This window comes from Temnothorax longispinosus, chromosome 2, assembly GCF_030848805.1.
Source record: "Temnothorax longispinosus isolate EJ_2023e chromosome 2, Tlon_JGU_v1, whole genome shotgun sequence".
Taxonomy (NCBI): domain Eukaryota; kingdom Metazoa; phylum Arthropoda; class Insecta; order Hymenoptera; family Formicidae; genus Temnothorax; species Temnothorax longispinosus.
In genome coordinates, this window is record NC_092359.1 from 13,957,979 (window position 1) to 13,982,303 (window position 24,325).

General features: G+C 39.4%; 3 protein-coding genes across 5 annotated transcripts; all 3 read left to right on the plus strand.

The window, feature by feature from the left end:
• The first annotated feature begins 7,413 nt into the window (after positions 1–7,413).
• Positions 7,414–17,271, plus strand: LOC139808542 (uncharacterized). 3 transcript variants are annotated; one of them, XR_011730896.1, is made up of 3 exons: positions 7,417–7,621; positions 14,510–14,703; positions 14,780–17,271. XR_011730896.1 is itself a non-coding variant. In XM_071770631.1 (2 exons), the coding sequence occupies exons 1-2, from the start codon at positions 7,602–7,604 to the stop codon at positions 14,085–14,087; spliced, it is 894 nt and encodes a 297-aa protein (XP_071626732.1). In that variant the 5' UTR covers positions 7,417–7,601; the 3' UTR covers positions 14,088–14,501. The 3 variants fall into 3 exon arrangements, 1 of the variants encoding a protein (XP_071626732.1); XR_011730895.1 differs by having other exon boundaries at positions 7,414–7,621; positions 14,510–17,271; XM_071770631.1 differs by lacking the exons at positions 14,510–14,703; positions 14,780–17,271 and adding an exon at positions 13,214–14,501.
• LOC139808541 (uncharacterized) lies at positions 7,620–11,159 on the plus strand. Its single transcript, XM_071770630.1, has one exon. The coding sequence runs from the start codon at positions 7,664–7,666 to the stop codon at positions 11,141–11,143; it is 3,480 nt and encodes a 1,159-aa protein (XP_071626731.1). The 5' UTR covers positions 7,620–7,663; the 3' UTR covers positions 11,144–11,159.
• Positions 17,272–18,656: 1,385 nt separating the features above from the next.
• On the plus strand, positions 18,657–23,699 carry LOC139825222 (uncharacterized). Its single transcript, XM_071797771.1, has 3 exons — positions 18,657–19,982; positions 20,031–21,416; positions 21,462–23,699. Exons 1-3 carry the CDS (start codon positions 18,657–18,659, stop codon positions 23,697–23,699), a joined length of 4,950 nt encoding a protein of 1,649 aa, XP_071653872.1.
• The last annotated feature ends 626 nt before the right edge of the window (positions 23,700–24,325 follow it).

Consider the following 24,325-nt stretch of genomic DNA (forward strand, 5'->3'; position numbering starts at 1 on the left):
CCATTTGAAATTATGGTCGGAGTCTGTTCTATGCCTACTGACGACCGAATGTTGGTTGGGGGGTTTTTTGATATCTGCGCGATGCTCTTTTATACGCGTTTCTAAATGTCGCTTCGTTTGTCCGATATAGCATGCATTGCAATCAGAGCAGTCAAGTTTATAAACGACATCAGTGCATCTCTTGATCTCCAATTTATCCTTCCCTTTCCTGATTAGTGTATCCATTTTCTTAGGGACCGTATATAAGGTGTTCAAACCGTAATTTTTGAACGTTCGGCGTAATCCCTCACTAAAAGTTTTTACGTAGGGGATGGGAACGTAATTTTTCAGATCAAGAGTAAATGCACTGCTTTCGTTGTTAGCGCTATCCTCATTATTCGATCGTTTGTTAATTTCTGAAATTCTTCTTTGAATGTGTTTGTTCACCAACAGGTCGGAAAAACAGTTATTTGACAATATAGTTTTCACTAACTTGATGTTCTCATCGTGAAGTTGTTCATCCGACAATAGTATGGCTTGGTCAACCAAATTAATGACCGTGTTAATCTTATATTTCAAAGGATGACTGGAGAAAAAATTAATATACCTGCCAGAGAACGTTGGTTTTCGATACCAGTTGGTGAACAAACAGTTGCCGTGTCTAAAAACAGACGTGTTCAAAAAATTCAGGGCGTTGTTCTTCTCAAGTTCATACGTGAATTTGAGACGTGGATGTATCTAATGTATCTAATAATGAATCTGAAAAAATAAAAGTACATTTAGCAGCACAAGTTTTCAGTAATTCGGTAACTGCTGCACTTGGGTTTGGAGAATATGATTTAAAATTACCTCATTTTGCCGGAGCTTCAGCAACCGCGACATTTTGCAAGACATTTAACGACGTATTTGACATATATATTAAATTCTAAAAATTTAAATAATAAAACAGAAACCAAACAAGCAATAACGAAAGATAAAATACGTATTCTAAAAGATAACATTGAGAGGTTTGTTTTATATATTAAATCTTTAAAAATTAAAGACGTTCCTGTACTTCAAAGTGTACGAAAAACAGGCTTTATTGGGTTTGTTATTGATTTACAAAATAGTATTGCTTTAGCAAAACAGCTATTTAATGAAAATACAATACAGTTTTTGTTAACATACAAATTATCCCAAGACCACATTGAAACTTTCTTTTCTTTGATTAGAAGAATGAACGGTTGGAACAATAATCCGAGTGCAAAACAATTCAAAGCATCTTATAGAAAAGTATTACATTTAGCAAATGTGTCTATTCCTTTAAGTGCAAACTGCATTCCACAAGACGACACTGTACTACTTAATGTATGTAATAATTGGTTCTTAACTGAATATGCTGAGGAAGTTATTATGTACATGTCTGGATTTGTTGCTAAAACTATTACACAAAAAATTGATTGCTTATTTTGTAAACAATTGCTCATTGCAAGCGAGGCACAGAAAGAATCAAACACATATACTGATAAACTGTTACAGCGAAAAAATCGCGGTGGTTTGTATGTAGCATCACCTGATGTTATTTTAATATGTAAGAATGCAGAAAAAACTTTCAAACGTAATCAAGACAAATTATTTACAACTAAAAATATATTAAATGTTTTAATATATTAATCTTTCCGCTCACTTCCTTCATATGTATTTAATACAGATAGACATATTTATGAACAGTCTCCATTGTGTGATCACCGAAGTCAAATAATAAAACTAATTTTGAAAACTTTTTTCAACGCGCGTCTTAAGCATAAAAGTACAACGCTTACAAATTCCATCCGAAGAATAAGAATGAAAAACAATAAATTAACACTTTTTCAAAATCAATAGAATTCGAATTATAATACTGAATAAGATACATATGTTAAAGTTTTCTCTGGCATTTAAAAGTATATAAACATAACTACTACACATTTTTAATACCACAACACTTAATGTTATATGTTTCTATAACCTTAATTGTTAATATTTATTTTATGTTAATGTAACACATTTATACTATAATATTTTATATATAAACAATAAGTATATTCTAATAAACACTAAGCAACAGTTCCAATACATCTGTGATTTTATTTTGTATTCAATTATACCTTAATTATTTTATATATTTATTTATAATTATACCTTATTTATATTTATTTGGTATTCAATTAGACTTTATTTTATACATTGCAATTCCCTGAATGAGGTTCTTCCGCCTTTCTGCATCTTTTGGAAAACTGTAAACATATATATAATACTTTACATTATTTTGATTTGAAGCTGAAAAATATTTATATATAATAAATAAATATATATGTTATAAAATCTAACCATACTCAGATACATTACCTGTCACATTGCTGTGGAAACGAAGGATTCCATTCTTTGTATATGTGGCACTTCATAATTTTTGGCAATTTGAGCCACACTTTTGCTATAAAATATTAAAAATAATTATCACTTAAAATATTAGCGTTTTTAAGATTATAATAGCTCATCTATATATATAAGTCACGTCTGTCTGTCTGTCTGTCTGTCTGTATGTACGCGAACTACTCATTCGTTAGTGGACCGAATTTTTACCAAAAGTATATGAAACAGGGGTAGAATTTCCCGGAGATGAAAATGTCGCGGCCAATTTTTTGCTACCGATTTTCTGGAAACCGGTTCTGAAATTTTTTCAAATTTTTCGGGAAATAATTGACCGAATTTAAAAGAATTATATATATATGAAAAAGTGGTAGAATTTTCCGGGGAATGCTATAAAGTGTATAATTTTTTGTTACCGATCTTTTTGGAAGCCGGTTACAAAATTTTTCCAATTTTTCGGAAATTAATTGACCGAATCTTAAAAAATTATATGAAGTGGGGGTAAAATTTTCCGGGGATTGCCATAAAGTGTATAATTTTTCGTTATCGATCTTTGGGGAAATCGGTATCAGAAAATTTTCCAATTTTTCGGAAATTAATTGACTGAATCTTAAACAATTGTATATGAAGTAGAGGTAGAATTTTCTGGGAAATGCTATAAAGTGTATTATTTTTCGTTACCAATTTTTTTGGAAACCGGTTACGAAATTTTTCCAATTTCTCGGGAAATAATTGAATCTTAAGGAATTACATATGAAATAAAGGTAGAATTTCCCCGGGATTGCTATAAAGTGTATAATTTTTTGTTACCAATTTTTTTGGGAACCGGTTACAAATTTTTTGCAATTTTTCGGGAATTAATTGACCAAATCTTAAAGAATTATATATGAAATAGGAGTCGTGTCAAAATTTTTTTAATTTTTGGAGGATAAGTTTAATTTTTTATTAATGGATAATTTTTTATTAATGAATTGATTTTTTTGAAACCGGTTACGGAGTTTTTCCAATTTTTTTAAAGGGGTTTCCGATTTTTGTTTAAAAAAATGTTACGTGATTTCAAAATATGAAGTGGGGGTAAAATTTCCCTGTGTATGAAACAGGGGTAGAATTTTCCGGGGAGTGTTATAAAGTGTATTTTTCGTTACCGATCTTCTGAAAACCGGTTTTTCTAATTTTTCCAATTTTTCGGGAATTAATTGACCGAATCGCAAAGAATTGTATATGAAGTAGGGGTAGAATTTCCCGGGAATTGCATTAAGTGTATAATTTTTCGTTACCGATCTTTTTGGAAACCGGTTCCAAAATTTTTCAAATTTTTCTGGAAGTAATTGACCAAATCTCAAAGAATTGTATATGCTGACACACACATACACGCGCGCACACATATAATTTATTCATTAAGCCTAAATTTTGCTAAAATCACTCCTTATATAGGTGATAAATTATCAAATACGGATGGACTACATCTCGATACAATTGAAATTCCCCAGAATTTTATATCAAAAGAATCTCTTATTGCTGAAATTTTTGGTGATAGAATCACCATGGAACAGATTAAAGAAAATCCAGATCGAACGATTCTTTGTCCTAAGAATGAGGATACATTCAAAATTAATGACGAAATTCTTTGTCTAATAGAAGGAGAAGAAAAAGAGTATCTCTCAATTGACTCTATTGTAAGTGATGATCCACAAGAGCAATTGAATTTTCCAACTGAGTTTTTAAACTCTCTGACACCTTCTGGAATGCCAGTTCATCGACTTAAAATAAAAGTCAGTGCTACAATAATCCTATTAAGAAATTTAAATACTAAAAAAGGACTCTGCAATGGCACAAGATTTATTGTTACTAATTTGAAAAATAATCTAATTTATGCAGAGGTTCTAACTGGTCTTGCTCGAGGACAGATTGTCTTTATTCCAAGGATAGATTTAATTACAAGTGATTTGAAACTGCCATTTAAGTTTAAACGAAGACAGTTTCCTATTCGAGTGTCATTTGCTATGACAATCAATAAATCACAAGGACAAAGTTTAGAAAAAGTTGGGATTTATTTGCCACATCCTGTATTTGCTCATGGTCAACTTTATGTGGCATTTTCTAGAGCAACCAAAAAGGAAAGTGTAAAAATTAAGATTGATGAATTAAGCAATCAAGGCCATCTAATAGAAGGAAGTAAAAAATGTTTTACAAAAAATGTAATATACAGAGAAATTTTATAAATTAAAAAATTATAAAATTGTATAAATGAATAATATAATAATTAAAATGTTAATAAAATATATATTTAAAAATTTTTAAATTAATTAAATAGATTATATTTTGTGTATCAAGAGTTAGCATACAGAAAAGACACAGTTTTTTATGCAATCGATCAAAGACAAATCGCAAGGAAAAGACAAAAAGAGAACATTATAAGAGAGAGAGAGAGAGAGAGAGAGAGAGAGAGAGAGAGAGAGAGAGAGAGAGACAAAGAAAAAAGCTATGTATCTTAAATTCTTTCCATCTCTCCATCTCTTTCATACATACATACAGACGACGGTACTTATATGTATAGATAAAATTATATAAATTTTATTTATATTTATATATCTATATATATAAGTACCGTCGTCTGTATGTATGAGATGTATGTATGAGAAACTGGCAGCAAAAGATTACTAATTTTATAGGGATGGCTACTATGGGGTTGAAAATTGGGGGTTTCATGAGGCTCTATTGGTGCTCCTAATTAATGGGTGAGTTTGGGGGAATAGATTTTGAGCCCGCGCCAAGCGCGGGCAAAAAATCTAGTACATATATAATAACCAATACATACAACTTGTTTTTGTTCCTAATATCGATGGTATTTACTTTATGCCGTAGCTGCAGAACCACAGAGTAATATGCTTTTTACGTATAAACAGATATTGCTTTTTACGTCATCTGTTTATAGTATTTATTAACATTTGATATATAGTCACCATCTACCATATAGAAAGAGAGTTTTCACGTTTCAGCACTTCATTTCACTACTTTATTTTATTGGCGTCCTTTTATAAACTTGAATAAATACTTGAATAAATACTTTATTTTATTGGCGTCCTTTTATAAACTTGAATAAATACTTGATAAACAAACTCGCCGTAAAAAGCATTATCTTTTTATATGTAAAAAACGTATTTACTCTGTGGTCCTACAGCAACTTCTAGCCGTTTCACGTTCCAAGTTTTAGTTCCTCGTTCCACCTCGCTCGGCTCGCTCCTCTTTCTTAATGCCTCCCTCCCATCACGCTTATTTTGCGTACGCATGCGCGAAACGAGAGAGAACGAACAGCCACACAACAGAGTGTCTCTCTTTCTACGTGCGCCTATACCCCCACTCCTTAACGCTCGGTCTAGATATAATATGTCTATGGTTAAAGTCCCACATAACCGCCCTCCCCGCCCCGGGGGAGGGGGTATCCGTGTGGACCCCCGTTAACAAAAAAAAAGGTCAAGGTCATCGGTGAGGTTCGATCTTTTATAGATATTTACCCTAGTATATTTATCATGTGCGATCATGTAAAAGTATATTTATAAGGTTAAAGGTAATCATATATAATAAATATATACTCTATAATGGATCTATAATCCATATAAATTTGTATAACTGTTATAAATATTTTTCTAGTATATTATTTTACTTGACAATATCAAATTAATATAAAATATATTATTTTTAGTTTCAGTTTACACAATTGCGTATATACTAGAAGAAACTTATACTAGAAGAATATACTAGAAGAATATTTATAACAGTTATACAAATTTATATGGATAGATCCATTATAGAGTATATATTTATATATGATTATCTTTAACCTTATAAATATACTTTTACATGATCACACATGATAATATTATACTAGTATATAAAACCATATATGACTATATAAAGTTATGCTTAAAGAGGTTTAGCCATATAATATTGTTCAAAATTATATTTCCATTTCTTATATGACCATATATAATTATATATTTACTAATATGAACAAATAAGAGGTATTTTTTCCCGAGTATATAATCATATGTGCTATAATCATATGGCCATGTATAATTATATACTCTCATATAAGGCCATATAATATTGTTTAAGATTATATTTTCCATTTCTTATATGATCATGCATATATAATCATGTATCTACTAATATAAATTAATATAAACTAATATGAATAAATAAAAGATTTTTTTTCCCGGATAATTTATTATTAATTACAATATCAATGCAATTAATACAACATTTTCTATATTTACATTAATTTTACTTTTTTACATTAACATTAGGGTAACTCCGATATTTACGCCGCGCGGGGATTTACGCCGCAGACGTTAGAAAAAATAGAAGGAATGAAGGTATTTGCTCACAATTATTCTGTTATGTGGCCTTTATGCCACATTAGTATTGTGTTGTAATTTCAGTTCTTTACTGTTCATATTAACGAAACCGTCGTGAGTTGAATCAATTTCTCACTGTAGTAAGTACCCGGGAAAAAAAGATTATTATATATAAATATATATAATTATATATATAAAGCAATTATATATGAATTTTGTCTCTATATGATCATATATAATTATATTGTTGCGGCCCCAATTAAAATGTAATAATAAAATAAGAATAGTATTAAGAAAGACCGAGAATAACAATAGGGAACGCGACAGCGAAAACCCGAGAGAATTACGCAACGCCGAATCAGCAAAAGATGAGTTGCGCGATCGGCCCAGATACGATCGAGCAACTCAGCGATATTGAAGGACAAGACGAGGATTCAAAAGGAAGCGACAACAGGAGACGAGAGGGCAATCGGAGTCAGGGAGCAGAGCAGTAACGGGCGTCAAACGCGAATAACGATTGTAACTCAGAGTGGATTAATTAAAGTTGTCATTTATTGAAAAGTGTTGATAATCAATCCCGACTCCTCCGTGGATAAACGATCCCATTGTGTCCCGCCGTAAAAGGAGGGCACAACAAATGGTGGCAGCGGTGGGATCCATTGGCAAGACGGGAACGGCAGCTGAAACAGAAAAATAAGTGAATTAGTGAGGCAGTGCAACATCCTCAACGGAGACACAGGCAGCCAGATTCAAAAACAGCGGACAACACGGTAGCGGCCGACGAGGGACAAGTGAGCAGCGTAACCCGAGAAGGCGCCGACCTACCTCAACGGAGGCTCACCGACAGATAAGGCGGCACGAGCACCGACCAGCAACATGCGACTAGCGACCGTAATGTAAGTCGACTAAGCAAATTATGTAAAGCGCAATCACCGTAGATGTCGGAAAACGAAAATCCACCTGCGGAACTAAACCAATCGTGGCTCCATAGCGAGACGTCACGACGAGCGCGTAGAAATAGACCGTTAAGCCCCGTGCAAACGACCGAAGAAGTCGTAAGCGACAATCGCGAAACCGTGCGTAGAAATTTAGACGCGTACTACTCAAGCGAAAGCGAATCAGAACCGGAATTACACCCGAACAGCGTAATCAAACGCGAATCCCAATTCGACGATTCCGTTATAATTTTAGACGCGAGAGTAATAGGACAAAATAACTGCCCCGACGAAAATAGACTCCACCCCTCACACGCGCACGCACAATCCGAAGACGCGAACAGTACGACCAGTAGGCGAACACACAGACGAGAGTTCTCATTGACCTCGTATGATAGCAGCGTATTTGACCCGCAAGAGTATTATTCTGCCCCGAGACACGTGAACGTAATCGAGATGGCGGAAGCAACAAATAGCAACCACGACGCGAATAACGTAAATGACAACGCGCCGATAACCCCAGAGGAAATAGACGAAGAAATAAACCGTCTTAATCGAGTGCTATCACAAAGAGGCACCCCGGCGAATCACCGTAACCGGATACCCGCACGGGCCGGACCGCCGCGGGACGATAGAGATTCCATTCTCGACGAGATATTAAACGGAATCCGCAACTTACAAGATCGCGTAAATCAACTAGAAACGGCGAATCCTGAACGCCGCGAATTTCACGCGAGACGCGAGCCAAGTAACCTCCCGTTCGAAGTAACGTACGGAAGAACGTCATATGATATTCGGAACCAAGCGGAACGCGCAATCGGATATCTACGTTTAAAAGAGGCACGAGACATGATACCCGAGTTCGACGGAGCCTCGAGTAAATTACAAGAATTCTTAAGCGCCGCGTCATATGCAATAAAAAACATAAACCCTATGGAAGAAGGAACGCTATTAGAAGCAGTGCTATGCACAAAGCTAAAAGGAAGAGCAATGATAGATTTTCAAACGCGAGAGATAAGAGATTTCGCACAGCTAAAGAAGGAATTAGAAGTTTGCTATTTGAGCCGCAAAAGCACAACACACTTACAACTAGAGTTTAATACACTCAAGCAAAAACCCGGAGAAAATGCAAGAGCATTCGGATTAAGAGCCGATAAGCTAGCGATGGAGCTATACGACTCCATGATAGAGGGAAGAAATCACACCATAGAAAGCAAGCGAACTATATTAGAAACGATTCAACAACAGGCATTACAGAATTTTCAATTAGGATTGCGAGACGAGATCAAGTTACTTGTCCGAGCTCAGCATTTCGCAACATTGCAAGAAGCAATTGCCGGAGCGAGCGCCGAAGAAAAAGTAAACGGGCCGAGTGGAATTCCGCCGCGTCCCAAAAATAATTATGCGTACTCGCCGCAACCGCGCAATAACCGATCGATATTACAATGCCAAAAATGCGGAAAATACGGGCACCTCGGAAGAGAATGTCGTACCAATAGATATGCGAACCGTTTCTCCTTACCGAAACCCGATAGGACACCCCACGTAAACGCGATAGATAAAGTCTGCAATTACTGCAAGAAGGCAGGACACATGCGCGAAGAATGTTGGCTGTTAAATGGTCGACCAAATAAAGAAAGGACGAATCACAACAAACCTAATAATCCGCGAGGACAAAATAAAAATTTTCACCCGAAAACGAATGGGCCGAGAAAAAAGGACAGTAATTCAGCCGCGAATAGCGATGAGGAAGATAAAGAGGACACAAAGCAGCGCCGACCGGCGTTAGAGTATCAGGTGTCACACCTGACGAACAAGCCGCGAAAGCATGCAGGGCTGGACTTAATCACTCTGCCCATGCGAGAAGCGAAGCGCGAAAAAATAAATTTACTATTCGATACCGGAGCGGCCGTATCAATAATAAAAGTAAAACATTTGAAAGGCGAAACAATGATAGAAGAGGATAAAATGGCCCTTACAGGAGTAACAGGTCATAAAGCCCATACAATTGGAAAATTTACAGCAACTATTGACTTGAAAGATAGAAAGATCAAGCACACGATATATGTCGTCAAGGATGATTTTCCGATAGAATACGACGGAATACTAGGCGTAGATTTTATAAAGAAACATCGAGCGTCATATAGTTACGAGTCGAGCGCAATACGCATAGGGAATAGTACATTAAAATTATATCCGTATAAGAAAATGGTTTTGAAACCGCGAAGCGAGACAATAGTACAAGTCGCGACCAATAAAAATTCACTAGGAATAATACAGGCAGAAGAGACAATGCCAGGAGTGTTCATAGGAAATTGCCTAGTGATGCCAAAAAACTTTCTATGTCCGGCAAGCATACTAAATACGACGGAGAAGACAGTCAAAATGCTAATGCCGCAAGTAACATTAGAAGAGTTAGAGCAAGAAGAAGCAAAAGAGATAGAAGTAAACCAAGTAGACAAAGCAGAAGAAACAATGCCGCGTAGCGAGAAAGTCGAAAAATTGATACGCACACAACACTTAAACGAAGAAGAAAAGAAAGCCATTATGGAAATTTGCAGAGATTACAGCGATGTATTGCATGTGGAAGGAGAACCACTGACATGCACTGATATCGTCGCGCATAAGATTACCACGAAGGCGGGCAGCGTACCGGTCAACGTCCGACCGTACCGTTTACCAGAAAAGCACAAGGAAGAAGTGAATAGACAAGTGAAAGAGATGTTGAAAAACGGAATTATTAGACCTAGCACGAGCCCGTGGAATGCGCCGTTGCTAGTAGTACCGAAGAAAAGAGACGCATCAGGAAAATTAAAACTGAGAGTGGTAATAGATTTTCGGTTTGTGAACGACCTAACGGTGGGAGATTCCTTCCCATTGCCAAACATAACCGATATCCTAGATCAACTGGGAAAAGCAAAATATTTTACCACGCTAGACCTCGCCTCGGGATATCATCAAATCCCGATGGAAGAAGAAGATAAGGAAAAAACAGCGTTCTCGACACAATACGGATATTACGAGTATAATCGAATGCCTTTTGGATTGAAAAATGCCTCAGCGACATTTCAACGAGCAATAATAGCCGTTTTAGCAGGACTAGTAGGATTACAATGCTTAGTCTATCTAGACGATATAATAGTATACGGAGCAAGTTTGCAAGAGCACAATAAGAGATTAATTGAAGTGCTAAAAAGACTGAGAAAATATAATTTGAAATTACAGCCCGATAAATGCGAATTCCTTCGGAAAGAAGTGACGTATCTCGGACATGTAATAACAGAAAACGGAATCTTGCCAGACCCTTCAAAATTAGAAGCAGTAAAAAGCTTCCCGAGACCAACAAAGGTAAAGGACATCCAGGCTTTCGTAGGATTAGCCGGATATTATCGAAGATTTATTAAAGATTTTTCAGCAATCGCCAAGCCACTCACAAAAATGACCAGAAAAGATATCAAATTCGAGTGGAACGCAGAACAATAAAACGCATTTGCAATACTTAAAGAAAAACTAACCACAGCACCGGTATTAAAATACCCGGACTTCTCCCAAGAATTTGTAGTAACGACCGACGCGTCAGATTACGCAATAGGAGCCATACTGTCACAGGGAAAGATAGGTCAAGATCAACCCGTGGCGTATGCGAGCAGAGTACTATCTAAAGCCGAGCAAAATTACAATACTACCGAGAAAGAATTACTAGCGATAGTATGGGCGGTGAAACACTTCCGACCATACGTTTATGGAACAAAATTTACCATAGTGACAGACCATAAATCATTGGTTTGGCTATTTAACGTAAAGGACCCCGGATCACGATTAATCCGATGGAGATTGAAATTAGAAGAATACGATTACACTATCGTACACAAGGCCGGTCAAGAGAATAGAAACGCAGATGCGCTGAGTCGACATGTGCCGACAGATATCAACAAGATAGAGAAGGAAGAGAATAACGAAGAGGAGAGCGAAAGAAAATATACAGAAGAAGAGAAGCAACGTATATTATACGAATACCATGATGCACCTGTAGGAGGACATCAGGGTGTGGAACGCACCATAAACCGAATAAGGTTGACGCATAATTGGAGAGGATTAACTCGAGACGTCGAAGATTACATTAATAAATGCGAACTATGTCAGAAGAACAAGTTATCGCGAAAAAATAAAGCACCCTTAGTAATAACAGACACCGCGGACAAACCGTTCGAAAAATGTGCTTTAGATATAGTAGGACCACTGACAGTGACCGAAAACGGAAATAAATATATCCTCACGTTTCAGGATAATTTATCAAAATTCAGTAAGGCGATACCCTTACCTAATCAAGAAGCGAATACAATCGCGAAAGAATTCGTCACAAAGATTATCTTTGAATACGGTATCCCCGACAAAATACTGACGGATAGAGGAACGAATTTCCTTAGCGAGATATTTAAAAGCACGTGTAAATTATTGAAGATAGAAAAAATTCAAACAACGGCCTACCATCCCGAGAGTAATGGAGCATTGGAACGCTCTCATAGAACATTAGCCGAATACTTGCGACATTATATTAACGCGGACCAGACAGACTGGGACGAATGGACGCCATACGCGATGTTCGCGTATAACACGACGCCACACACGGCGACCGGGTTTACACCCTTTGAATTAGTATACGGGCACCGAGCGACACTACCGACGGCACTGTCGCAACCACCGAAACCAACGTATACTTATGACGATTACGCGCAAGAGCTAAAAGAAAAATTAAGAGCGACACAACGAGTTGCAAAGGAACATTTGCGAAACGAAAAATCTAAGGCCAAGGAGACGTATGATAAGAAGACAAAAGAAATCAATTTTCGAGTGGGAGACAAAGTTCTCTTGCACGACGAAACGATACGTAGAGGGAGATCGAAAAAATTAGAATCCCCGTGGATAGGACCATATGAAATAATCGAAAAACATTCAGACGTCAATTACACGATCAAAAAGGGACGGAAAACCACGCGAGTACACGTAAACCGATTAAAGCCCTTTATAGAACAGTAAAAACAGCGCAAAAGAACAAAAACAAGCAATAGAAAGTAGGCGATAGAAAGTAAGCGATAGTAAAAACTAAGGAAAATAAGATAATATGTACTTACCGAACATCAAACACGTCGCACCACACGACGTCCGGTGGCCACATCCAATGTGACCTCCAGGGGGTAGAGGAGATGCATCCAGGTATCCGGGGGCGTAAGAAACGCTTCTGCGTAGGGGGGAGGGGGCGACGTCGGCCCCGAACCCAAATTCGCCGCCATCCGCGCACTAAGCGCGGCACCCTCACTCACGGCACCCGCACGAGCAGCGCGTAGCCAATACGTGCGCCAACATGCGTCGCACGTCGTCGGGACAAAAAAACGGTTACACAGACGGCACCTCATAATTAGCGCAAACAAAAAGTACTCTGGACTACGTTTCAAGAGCAACTAAACGCGCGAGGAGAGAAAAAACGCGAGGAGAAGGCATTATCAAGCCAAGGTAAAAATTCGAAGAAAGGTAACATGAGTCCTTATCTTACAGGACGCTGATCGTCGTCCAGCACTTCGCGAAAAAAGCGAAACCTGAGACAGCACCATCGTACGAGATACGACAATTCAGCAGCGAGCCGGGAATATACTTTGAGAGAACCGGACAATTGCAACAGGTAGAAGCTACTTGGAAATTAGCGATTAAAATTGACGTAGCAGCCCTAGGAAACCGATATCACCAACTTCAGGAATTTCTACAGCAAGCCGAAGAAGTATGCGAAACGATAATCGCAAAGGACACGCAGCAGACGTGCAAAAACATTCTCCATACGATAGAGAAAAATAACAAAAAATTAACGCAATTATTAACGCGATTACAGACTATATATAAAACAAATAATAATAAGCGAAGGTTAATAGACCCGATCGGCACGATCAGCAAAACGCTGTTCGGCACTATGGATGCCGACGACGCAAAACACATACAGGAGCAGCTTGAACTGATACAAAATCAGCAACAGACTCTACGGCACACCGCAAAAAGCCAATTAAAGGTGATAAATGCCACGATAGGCCACATGGAGGCCTTAGAAAAATCGTTGTACCACAACGAACAACTGATGACGAACGTCACGAGACGGATACAGCTGGACACAGCACTGTACGCCAAAAGAGAAGAAATAGACGAACAGCTTTTAATACTAACCACAATTACAGAGGATCTAATGGAAGACGTGAAAGACACGATAGACTACCTCACATATTCGCGGGAAGGAGTAATACTCACCCGCCTATTACCCATAGAAAAAATAATAACCGAACTAAAAGAGGCAACGTCACAATTGACGCATGGATCCCACTTTTCTTTTAAAACTAGATTAGAAAATTGGAACGTGTTGAAAACACAGCGATTTATCGACGAATGAAAAATGGCGTGTTGCCATCTATGGTATTCGCCAGTAAGCAACTGATTCCGTAAACACTCTACGTAAACACTCTATAAAGACTAATACATGGGTCTAGTGACATTGGTAGTGCGTATGTTTCGCACGCAAAGGCGCTGCAATACTTGGTTTCCGAGTCCGTATGGCGCTGCGATACCTGACTTCCGCGTTCGTTACGGAAGTATCGAGCTTGCGTAGCAACGATCGTCATTGTATCAATATCTTCCGTTCACGATCGTCATTATATCCACATCTTTCGTCCACAAAAGTCGCGCGTTTCGAGTCGTGTCGCGTATTTTACCCGTTTCTAATATTCTTTGTAAAAAGGATATTGAGTCGTTAAATCAATCGTTTCAAGTCATACTCAATCGTAATTACAACGACGAATATATTAAATACGGCAGCACGACGTAAGGAAAGGCGACTACCGACACTGGAAAAATATCTGCCATATATAAGGAAAAGGCATCCGCCATTATTAAAGAAGGAAGGACGATTGGAAATTACATTCGATGGAAATATATTTCCGACTTTTCACCCGAAGGGCGGTATTCCTCCTCTTTGGAGTCACTTTCACGTAAAGTGAAAGCTCGCACAGGTAACTCTTGTTATTCGTAAGGGGACCACTGATAAAGTCGTTACAAACGTTAGCTGATGACTATCTTTGGTTCCAGAATATTCGAGAGCTTTCTTTCGTATTGGATTTGGAATGTATAACAACCACTCTTGCATTTCGGCAAGGCATTCAATCCAATATTATCTCTCAATCGGTGGCCACTGTTTAAGACAAGGAAAATTCTTCTCATTTCACTTGAGTAATCAAGTATAAAAAGAATTTGGTTGCAACCACGCGTATTTAGTATATTCGCTTCTTTTCATTGTAAAATTACGTATGTTGTATAAAGATTGTAAGGATTCGTTAAGATATTAATTGAGAATTAACTCATCGAAACTGTAAAGTTAATATTTAGTAAAATAGTACATGTTCACATTGTTTAATGTACTCTATTGCGATTCAATAGTCAGTGTATTCTTTCTTTATCGTAAATTGAATATCTCTAAGTTTATTTCGAAACGAATAATTATTTCAGAAACATTATCCAATGGTTAAACCATATTATGCACGATTGATGATATCTATATGAAAATATGTCATGTTTATTATGGATTAATGCATTGAATTGCCAAAGAAGAAAAGGGTATATTTATTGGTTAAGAACCACTTATTTTTTTTAACATTGATTTCTCAGAAATCTATTTTCTTCATTAGTAGAATACCAAATTAATTCATGCATTATTCCATTTCTTCTATATATATTAATTAGATTTTGAATTTATACTTGTATTATATTGTACTTTGAAATGTTTTGCATTAATGGTCCTTTCACAAATATACTTTGTTCTTCAAGGTTTTTCTCTTATGCGTTAAAAATATTTAATGATTCTCAGTGCTTTTAATTTATTTAAGTGAAGTCGATTGGTCTTGCGCATTTATTATATTGGAATTTATAAAAGAAATATCTCCAGCAAAAATGTATATTTATTAAAGTGAACGGACTATTAATGATTGAGTTTCCTGATACTTAAACTATGTATTTCATTTATATGTGATTTATATTAATACCGCGTTATACTCTCAAAAGTTCTAAAAATTGTAGTCAATTAATATATCGAAAGGTTACTTTTCAAACGAATTACACTAGTTGAGTTTTCTTAATAACCAGTACGATTTTACGTTCTTACTGGAGCGTGTACAGAACGAGATACAAAACTATGTAGAAATTAACGCATATTATGATAAACCGAACATTTATACGATAATCTTTCCCGTGGTAGCATACCCCGTGTATGACATAATAAAAACGACACCATTACCTGTCTATAACCACGCGAATATTTTCACATTCCTAAGAATTACTCACAACATATTAGCAATAGATAAAGAGAATCATAATTACATAACGCTAGAGGAACGCGATTTAAACGACTGTAAACGAAACGGAGTAAAATATGTATGCAACCGAAACTACCCGGTATATTTTGTAAAAGCCGACGCACCATGCGAAGTACAAGTTTACGTAAAAACGCCAGGATATGTAAACACCTGCGAGAAACGTCAAATAATGTCAAACGTAACCTTATGGATAACGTTAAGCGAACCACAAACGTGGCTATTCTCAACGCCGAAAAAACAACAGCTGACGATTCAATGTAATGAACAGGCAGAACAAAAAATAGAAATAGAAAGAACAGGGAAACTAAGTATAATCGAAAATTGTAAACTAACCACACCCGACATTATTATAAAAACAAAAAGACAAACGACTATGAGACAAATAGAAATGCACTTAGCAGATTTTAACCTAACGCTAACAAACAAAAATAAAAATATTAACGAACAAGCGAAAAAAGAAATTAGATTAGAACCTGTAATTAGGAATCCGAACGAATTAATGGAATTAAGTCTAGAAATAAGCGACATAAATAAAGAATTGAAAAAATCCCAAGACACGCTAATAAAAAATCCCTATGTCATATATCCCGTAGGATTAACTTACGTTAATAATTATATTAAGCATAGTAGGAATAATCATCTATGTAATAAAAAGACATAAGAAACGAGCGAGCGCCCGACCGCACGTACAGGGCGACTCAGCGATACTATATTAAAAGACAAGAAAAATGTAACCGTACAAAAATAATAAAGAAAATAAACCACCCTAATAGAAATAGAAATAGGATAAGCAGCGAAAAAATTGTAACAAAAACTACAGACCGTAGTTTCCTTCTCTCAAAGGGGGAGGGATGTTGCGGCCCCAATTAATGTAATAATAAAATAAGAATAGTATTAAGAAAGACCGAGAATAACAATAGGGAACGCGACCGCGAAAGCCCGAAAGAATTACGCAACGCCGAATCAGCAAAAGATGAGTTGCGCGATCGGCCCAGATACGATCGAGCAACTCAGCGATATTGAAGGACAAGACGAGGATTCAAAAGGAAGCGACAACAGGAGACGAGAGGGCAATCGGAGTCAGGGAGCAGAGCAGTAACGGGCGTCAAACGCGAATAACGATTGTAACTCAGAGTGGATTAATTAAAGTTGTCATTTATTGAAAAGTGTTGATAATCAATCCCGACTCCTCCGTGGATAAACGATCCCATTGTGTCCCGCCGTAAAAGGAGGGCACAACAATATATAATTATATATAATCATATATATGACCATATATTCAATATCCCAAGTAGCAAAAAAATATTTTTTAAACGTTCTTAAAAACATTTTTAGTAGTAAAAAAAAATATTTAAAAAACGTTTAAATTAATGGGATAAAGCCTTTTTTTCTTATTAAAAAGATATTTATTTTAATATTGTAAAAAATGTATTAAAAACAAATTTTTTTAATATTAAAAAAATTTGTTTTTAATATTAAATGTTTTTAATGTTTAAGAACGTTTATTGTAACAACTTTTTTGACAAAGAAACGTTTAAAGAACTTTTTCTTTATCTAGGAAAAGAAAAAAACCGCTTTCTTAACTGTTTTTTTTTTTTATTGGGTGTGCGTACAACCGCGCGTCCATCTGAAAAAACTGCTCTCTCAAGCCGGTCACCCGTCCGAGTATAGTACCGCGCCCACGTTGCTTGACTTTGATGATCAAATGGACAAGTGACGATCCTCTGACGCTTCCTTCTTACCTGTTGTGAGTACTTGTCTATGTTACGGAAATGGTTGCTGTTATCGACGTCGAGGATTGAGCGACGGTAATCTATCGACTGAGAGAGCCCCGCGGAGAGCAGTCGTCGCGAGGGAGCGAGCGACACGGGTTCTGGCGCGCTTTTGTCATGAGGGTCGAGTCGAGTCGTAGCGTGTCGTCGTCTCGTGTGTGCTGTGAGATTACTTGGAAATTGCCGGTATTTTGCGTACGACTAAGGGCAGCAACCTGAATTACAAGGGGCACCGAGCCATTGCCAAGTACCTAGCGTACAATAGTGGGCAGCTACTAGAGAGAGAGAGAGAGAGAGAGAGAGAGAGAGAGAGAGAGAGAGAGGGCGAAAAGTCGACAACACGCTTGTCCGCCTTTGCGAAGGTGCCCGGCTTGCGGTATCCTTCCACCCGTCATTACACTCAACACCTATACAGGTACTGTAAGGAGAGACAACAATAATCCGGCTTTCCGATGCGTACGGTATTTTCAGTATTAATAGCGGGCGGCTGTTCGCCATATAACACTCGCATATTGCAATCGGCAGGCAATCGCGACCATCGCCGTTGTCAAATAAGCATTATATTGCATTTTTTTTGAATATCGAACAATCTGCTAAAATATTCCCCTAAATGTATAAGCATATCAGTGTTTTTAATAAATGTATTTTGCAATGTATGTGTGTCAATAAAAGTAGTTAACTGTGACTATTTTTTTGAAAGGTACGGTAAGCGACGCGGAACCAGAGTGAGAATTTATTATAACCTGAACATTTTATGGTCCTCCGAGCCGGATCTCACCGCGTCAGAGCTTAAAGTTGTTTTCACGCTGAATTCTACATTGCAAGATGGAAAATATGGAAGGACGGATCGCTCTGCAACGGAGTCGATTTGCACTTATACAGAACGAGACGGATCAAGACAATATGAGTGCTGATCGAACGAATCGACATCTGATCAGTGCTCGCCTGGATATGCTTGAGCAGAATTGGAATAAATTTCAAGAAGAGCATGAAAACCTATGCCTATCCGCCAGCGAGGATCTGAGAGACCATTCTTACTTGAGAGAACGCATATACGAACGCTGTCAAGCCTTCTATGTTTATGCTCGTGCCATGTTATTCACCCAGCTAGAAGAATTCGATACAGCGGAACGACATTCCAGATCGTCGCTTTTAGATCAAGGAGCGTCCCCACCGCCACAAGGGGCTTCCACACCGCAACAAGGGGCGTCCACATCGCAACAAGGGGCGTCCACGTCGCAACTGCCACGCAGTGCATTACCGCGCATTCAGCTGCCGATTTTCTCCGGAGACTACCCAACCTGGAGAACGTTTCATGACACTTTTACCTTTATGATAAAAAATAACTTCTATCTGACGGATGTCGAAAAAATGCATTACCTGAAAACATGCGTTAAAGATGAAACCGCACGAATGATAGGCAATCTGGATGTCTCCGGCGACAACTTCTTAATTGCGTGGACTTTGTTGGTATCGAGGTATGAGAATACACGATTTTTGATCGAGGCGCAATTAGACAAGATAACGAGTCTGAAGCCACTCAAGACGAAGAATGCAATAGGCCTTCGAAATTTTATGACCACTGTATCGGAGACGACTGCGGCTCTTCGCTCACTGGGATGTGCGGTAGATAAATGGGATCCGTTATTGCTTCACCAAGTCGTGAAGTTGCTTGATCCTGAATCACGAGAAGCGTGGGAGGTTAAGCAAGGATCCTCTACTACTTATCCAACCCTCGAACAATTTGAGGAATTTCTCACTGGACGAACACGGGCTATGGAGAATCTCAATCCAAATATGACTCAAAGAACGTCGGCTGCTTCCACTTCAGGAAAACCTTATTCGAAGGTCGCGGCGCATGCCGCAGCGTCTGCTTGCCCTTTATGCGGATCATCGCACTATCTAGCAAAATGTGAACGTTATCAATCGAAGACGGCTAAACAGCGTAAGGAGATTGTCATCAGACATAAACGATGCTTCAATTGTCTCGCACCTCACCTAGTTAAGAAGTGCACCTCCGTGACGCGATGCCTAAAATGCGGGAAAAAGCATCATACGACTCTTCACGAGAATCAACGAGAAATTTTAACCACACCTACTAGTACGCCGGCAAAACCGGCCAATCAATCTGAGGAGAAGTCAGATCCATCAGTAACTACTGACTGACAATTAAAGACATGTGCACACCATACCGAACAGGCAAATCGTACGAGAAAGCTTACTTTACTGGCGACGAGTAGAGCTTTGGTAAGGAAGAGTAACGGGGATTTCCATCCGGTGCGTTTATTAATCGATCAGGGATCAGAGTTATCTTTCATCACGGAAGATCTAGTGCAACGAGCCCAACTCACTAGAACGGCCGCATCAATACCGCTTCTCGGAATTGGTGGCACTTATTCCGGACATACAAAGGGGAGTGTTTTCATACAACTGCACTCCATTCATGACTCAGCGTTACAATGTCAAATACGAGCCTTCATATTGCCACGTCTTACGGCGAAGTTACCATCGTGCAGCGTTAGTGCTCCAACCTGGCCTCATATTTCAGGACTCCAGTTAGCCGATCCGGAATACTACGTCTCTGGAACAATACAGGTCATAATAGGATCAGACAATTTTCATGTCGTGATACGACAAGGCATGATACCAGGCGATTCTTCCTCGCCTACGGCGCAGCAAACCATCTTCGGATGGGTCCTCTGTGGCCCTATGTCAGCAGCCGAGACACCTTTTTCAGCGCATGCACATCATTGTTCACCGGATCAAGAATTACAAGATCTTCTTTCCAGATTCTGGACACAAGAAGAAATTCCTAAGTCGACTATAGCAGAGTTAACTGAGGAGGAAGAGGAGTGCGAACGACACTTTCTAACAACCTATTCACGAGATGCAACGGGCATATATGTGGTTCGACTCCCTCTAAAAATCAATCCGTCGGTTTTGGGGGACTCTAAAGCAAAGGCTCTCGGTTGTCTTAAGAACCTGTTTCAACGATTCTCAAATCAAAGTACTTTTCAACAACTTTACGAAAACTTTCTAGAGGAGTATTTGAAGATGGGTCACATGAAAGAGGTTGACGCCTCCTCCGCTCAGAATTCTGTGGTGAATTATCTTCCCCATCATGGGGTACTACGAGAGAATAATCGAACCACGAAACTCAGGGTGGTTTTTAACGGATCCAGCCCTACCAGCAATTGCCTCTCGCTAAACGATATTCTACACGCCGGTGCCAAGCTTCAAATTGACATATGCGATATTCTGCTTTGGATACGTACCCATAAGGTTCTATTCTCTACGGATATAGTTAAAATGTTCCGTCAGATAGCTGTGCACCAGGACGATTGGAACCTACAAAGAATATTATGGATCGGATCGGAACAACAGCTTCTCGCCTACTGCCTTACGACAGTGACTTACGGACTACGATGTGCACTCTTTCTGGCGTTGAGAGCTCTAGAGCAATTGGTGAAAGAGGAAGGTCATCGTTTTCCTAAAGCAATCATTCCTATGAAGAAGGGCAGATTCGTCGACAACATTTATGGGGGATCTGATACGACATTAGAAGCTAAGGATATTATACAGCAAGTGAAGGGGCTTTGCGAAGCAGGAGGATTTCCCTTGCATGAATAGAGTAGCAACTATCCTGATCTTCTCCCTAACTCGGAAGAAGGGGTACCTACCGACATAGAAATCGATCCTACCTTTTGCAAGCTTCTGGGTCTCGTTTGGCGGCCATTTTCTGACACTCTGCATTTTTCTTCCACAGTTCCAGGCAATATCACCTTCACGAAGAGAGCAATTGCCTCGGACATAGCCAAGTTGTATGATCCTCTAGGACTGATTTCGCCTATTATAATAAGAGCGAAAATCATATTGCAGGAGCTATGGCTGTTGAAGACTGGATGGGATGAGCTGATTCCTGTCACTTTACAAGAGAGATGGACTGCGTTTCAACAACAACTATTACAGCTCGAACCCCTCTCTATACCGAGATGGCTCGGTGTTCTTCGTTGCGATACTTCGAGGATTGAAATTCATGGATTTTCGGACGCATCTCAACTAGCCATGGCGGCGGCGGTGTACATAAGGATTCCGAATAGCGACAATACATTTTCAGTACAACTGGTGTGCTCAAAGACCAAAGTTGCGCCTCTTAAGCGGCTCACCATTCCGCGACTTGAGCTTACTGCAGCTCTCCTCCTAGCGCGATTAATAGCAAAAGTGGTAAAAGCTCTCGAGTTGTTCGAAGCACTGGTATTCTGTTGGTCAGATTCAGAGGCAACGATTAAGTGGATAACTGCTAACCCATCGCGCTGGAAGGATTTTGTTAGGAATCGCGTGTCCGCCATACAAGAACTTTTGCCCAATGGATCGTGGCGTTTCGTACCGGGCAAACAAAACTCCGCTGATCTTGCAACACGAGGCCTAAAAGCGGATAAACTGTTCCACCTTGACCTTTGGTGGAAGGGACCAACATGGTTATCCGAATCGCAAGCTTCTTGGCCTTACACGGAATACAGATCGACATCAGACATAGATATGGAGGAGCGTCCTGGTTATGTTATGATTGCTTTAGTAAATCTGCCTCCATACTGGGAGCTATTACGCAAGTATTCCTCTCTTACTAGATTACTGCGTGTCACTGCGACGTGTCGCCGATTTGTAAACTGCTTGCGTAAAGTACCTCAGTCTTCTCCTTCTAATTATCCATTAACTCCAATTGAGATCCAGCAAAGCCGTGATTTATGGGTGCGAATTGTACAACGAACATGGTTCTACGAGGAGATACGACTCTTAGTTAAAGGAGAGCAGTTACCGAAGTCAAATTCCTTGAATCGACTCACTCCATTTATCGACCGGGACGGTCTGCTTCGAGTAGGTGGCCGTCTTCATTTTGCCCAGATTGATATGGAAGCCAAGCACCCGCTTATTCTACCTAGGAGGTCACCATTGACCACGCTCGTCATTGAAGATACTCACAGAAGATCACTTCACGGAGGCACCCAAGTGACTTTGAGCCTCCTGCGTGAGAATTTCTGGATAATTGGCGGAAGGGCGCCAATACGATCCCACATATTAAGATGCGGACGTTGTGTTCGGTACCGCGGCATTCGAGCAAAACAAATGATGGGCCAACTTCCCTCCGTAAGAGTGAACCCAGCGCGGCCCTTCTCCCATTCAGGCCTCGACTATGCCGGACCCGTGACGTTGAAGACGTGGAGAGGGCGGGCAGCAAAGTCCTACAAGGGCTACTTGGCTATATTCGTCTGTCTCGCAACATCTGCCGTACACATCGAAGTAGTTACGGATTATACTACAGAAGCGTTTATAGCTGCCTACAAACGCTTTAGCGGAAGACGAGGTATATGCTCCATCTTGTGGAGTGACTGCGGTACAAATTTTATGGGAGCCAACGCTGAGTTGAAACGTCTATTCCAACAATCCTCTCACAAACTTGGTGACATCGCCTCCCTTCTGGCTAATGACGGTACCGAGTGGAGGTTCAACCCTCCATCTGCTCCTCATTTCGGTGGAAAATGGGAAGCGGCTGTGAAATCAGTTAAATTTCACCTTAAACGAGTCCTAGGGGAGAAAGTCCTTACCTATGAGGAGATGACCACTATCACTATACAGATTGAGGCCGTATTAAACTCTCGACCTCTTTGTCCGCTCAACGACGATGTTAACGACTATGCCGCCTTAACTCCAGGGAATTTTTTGATGGGACACGCACCGACTGTCATACCGGAACCCAATCTAGCTAATGAGCCACTGTCACGACTTACTCGTTGGCAGTTACTTCGCCGTAGAACACTTCTGGACGAGGTGGTCCTCGGAGTGTTTGCAGCGATATCAGGCCATCTCTAAGTGGCACCATCCTACTAACGAAATAAAAGAGGGTTCACTAGTTTTGATTACAGATGAGCGCTATCCTCCTGGGAAGTGGCCTCTAGCCAGAGTCACCCAATTACACCCTGGACCCGATGGTTTGACCAGAGTCGTCACCCTGCGAACTTCAACGTCCACCTACAAACGACCTATAGCCAAGCTGTGTATCCTACCTACGGACCCTGACCCAACGTATTCGACAATTCTCTTGTCGAAGGCGGGCAGGAATGTTACGGAAATGGTTGCTGTTATCGACGTCGAGGATTAAGCGACGGTAATCTATCGACTGAGAGAGCTCCGCGGAGAGCAGTCGTCGCGAGGGAGCGAGCGACACGGGTTCTGGCGCGCTTTTGTCATGAGGATCGAGTCGAGTCGTAGCGTGTCGTCGTCTCGTGTGTGCTGTGAGATTACTTGGAAATTGCCGGTACCTTGCGTACGACTAAGGGCAGCAACCTGAATTACAAGGGGCACCGAGCCATTGCCAAGTACCTAGCGTACAATAGTGGGCAGCTACTAGAGAGAGAGAGAGAGAGAGAGAGAGAGAGAGAGAGAGAGAGAGGGCGACAAGTCGACAACACGCTTGTCCGCCTTTGCGAAGGTGCCCG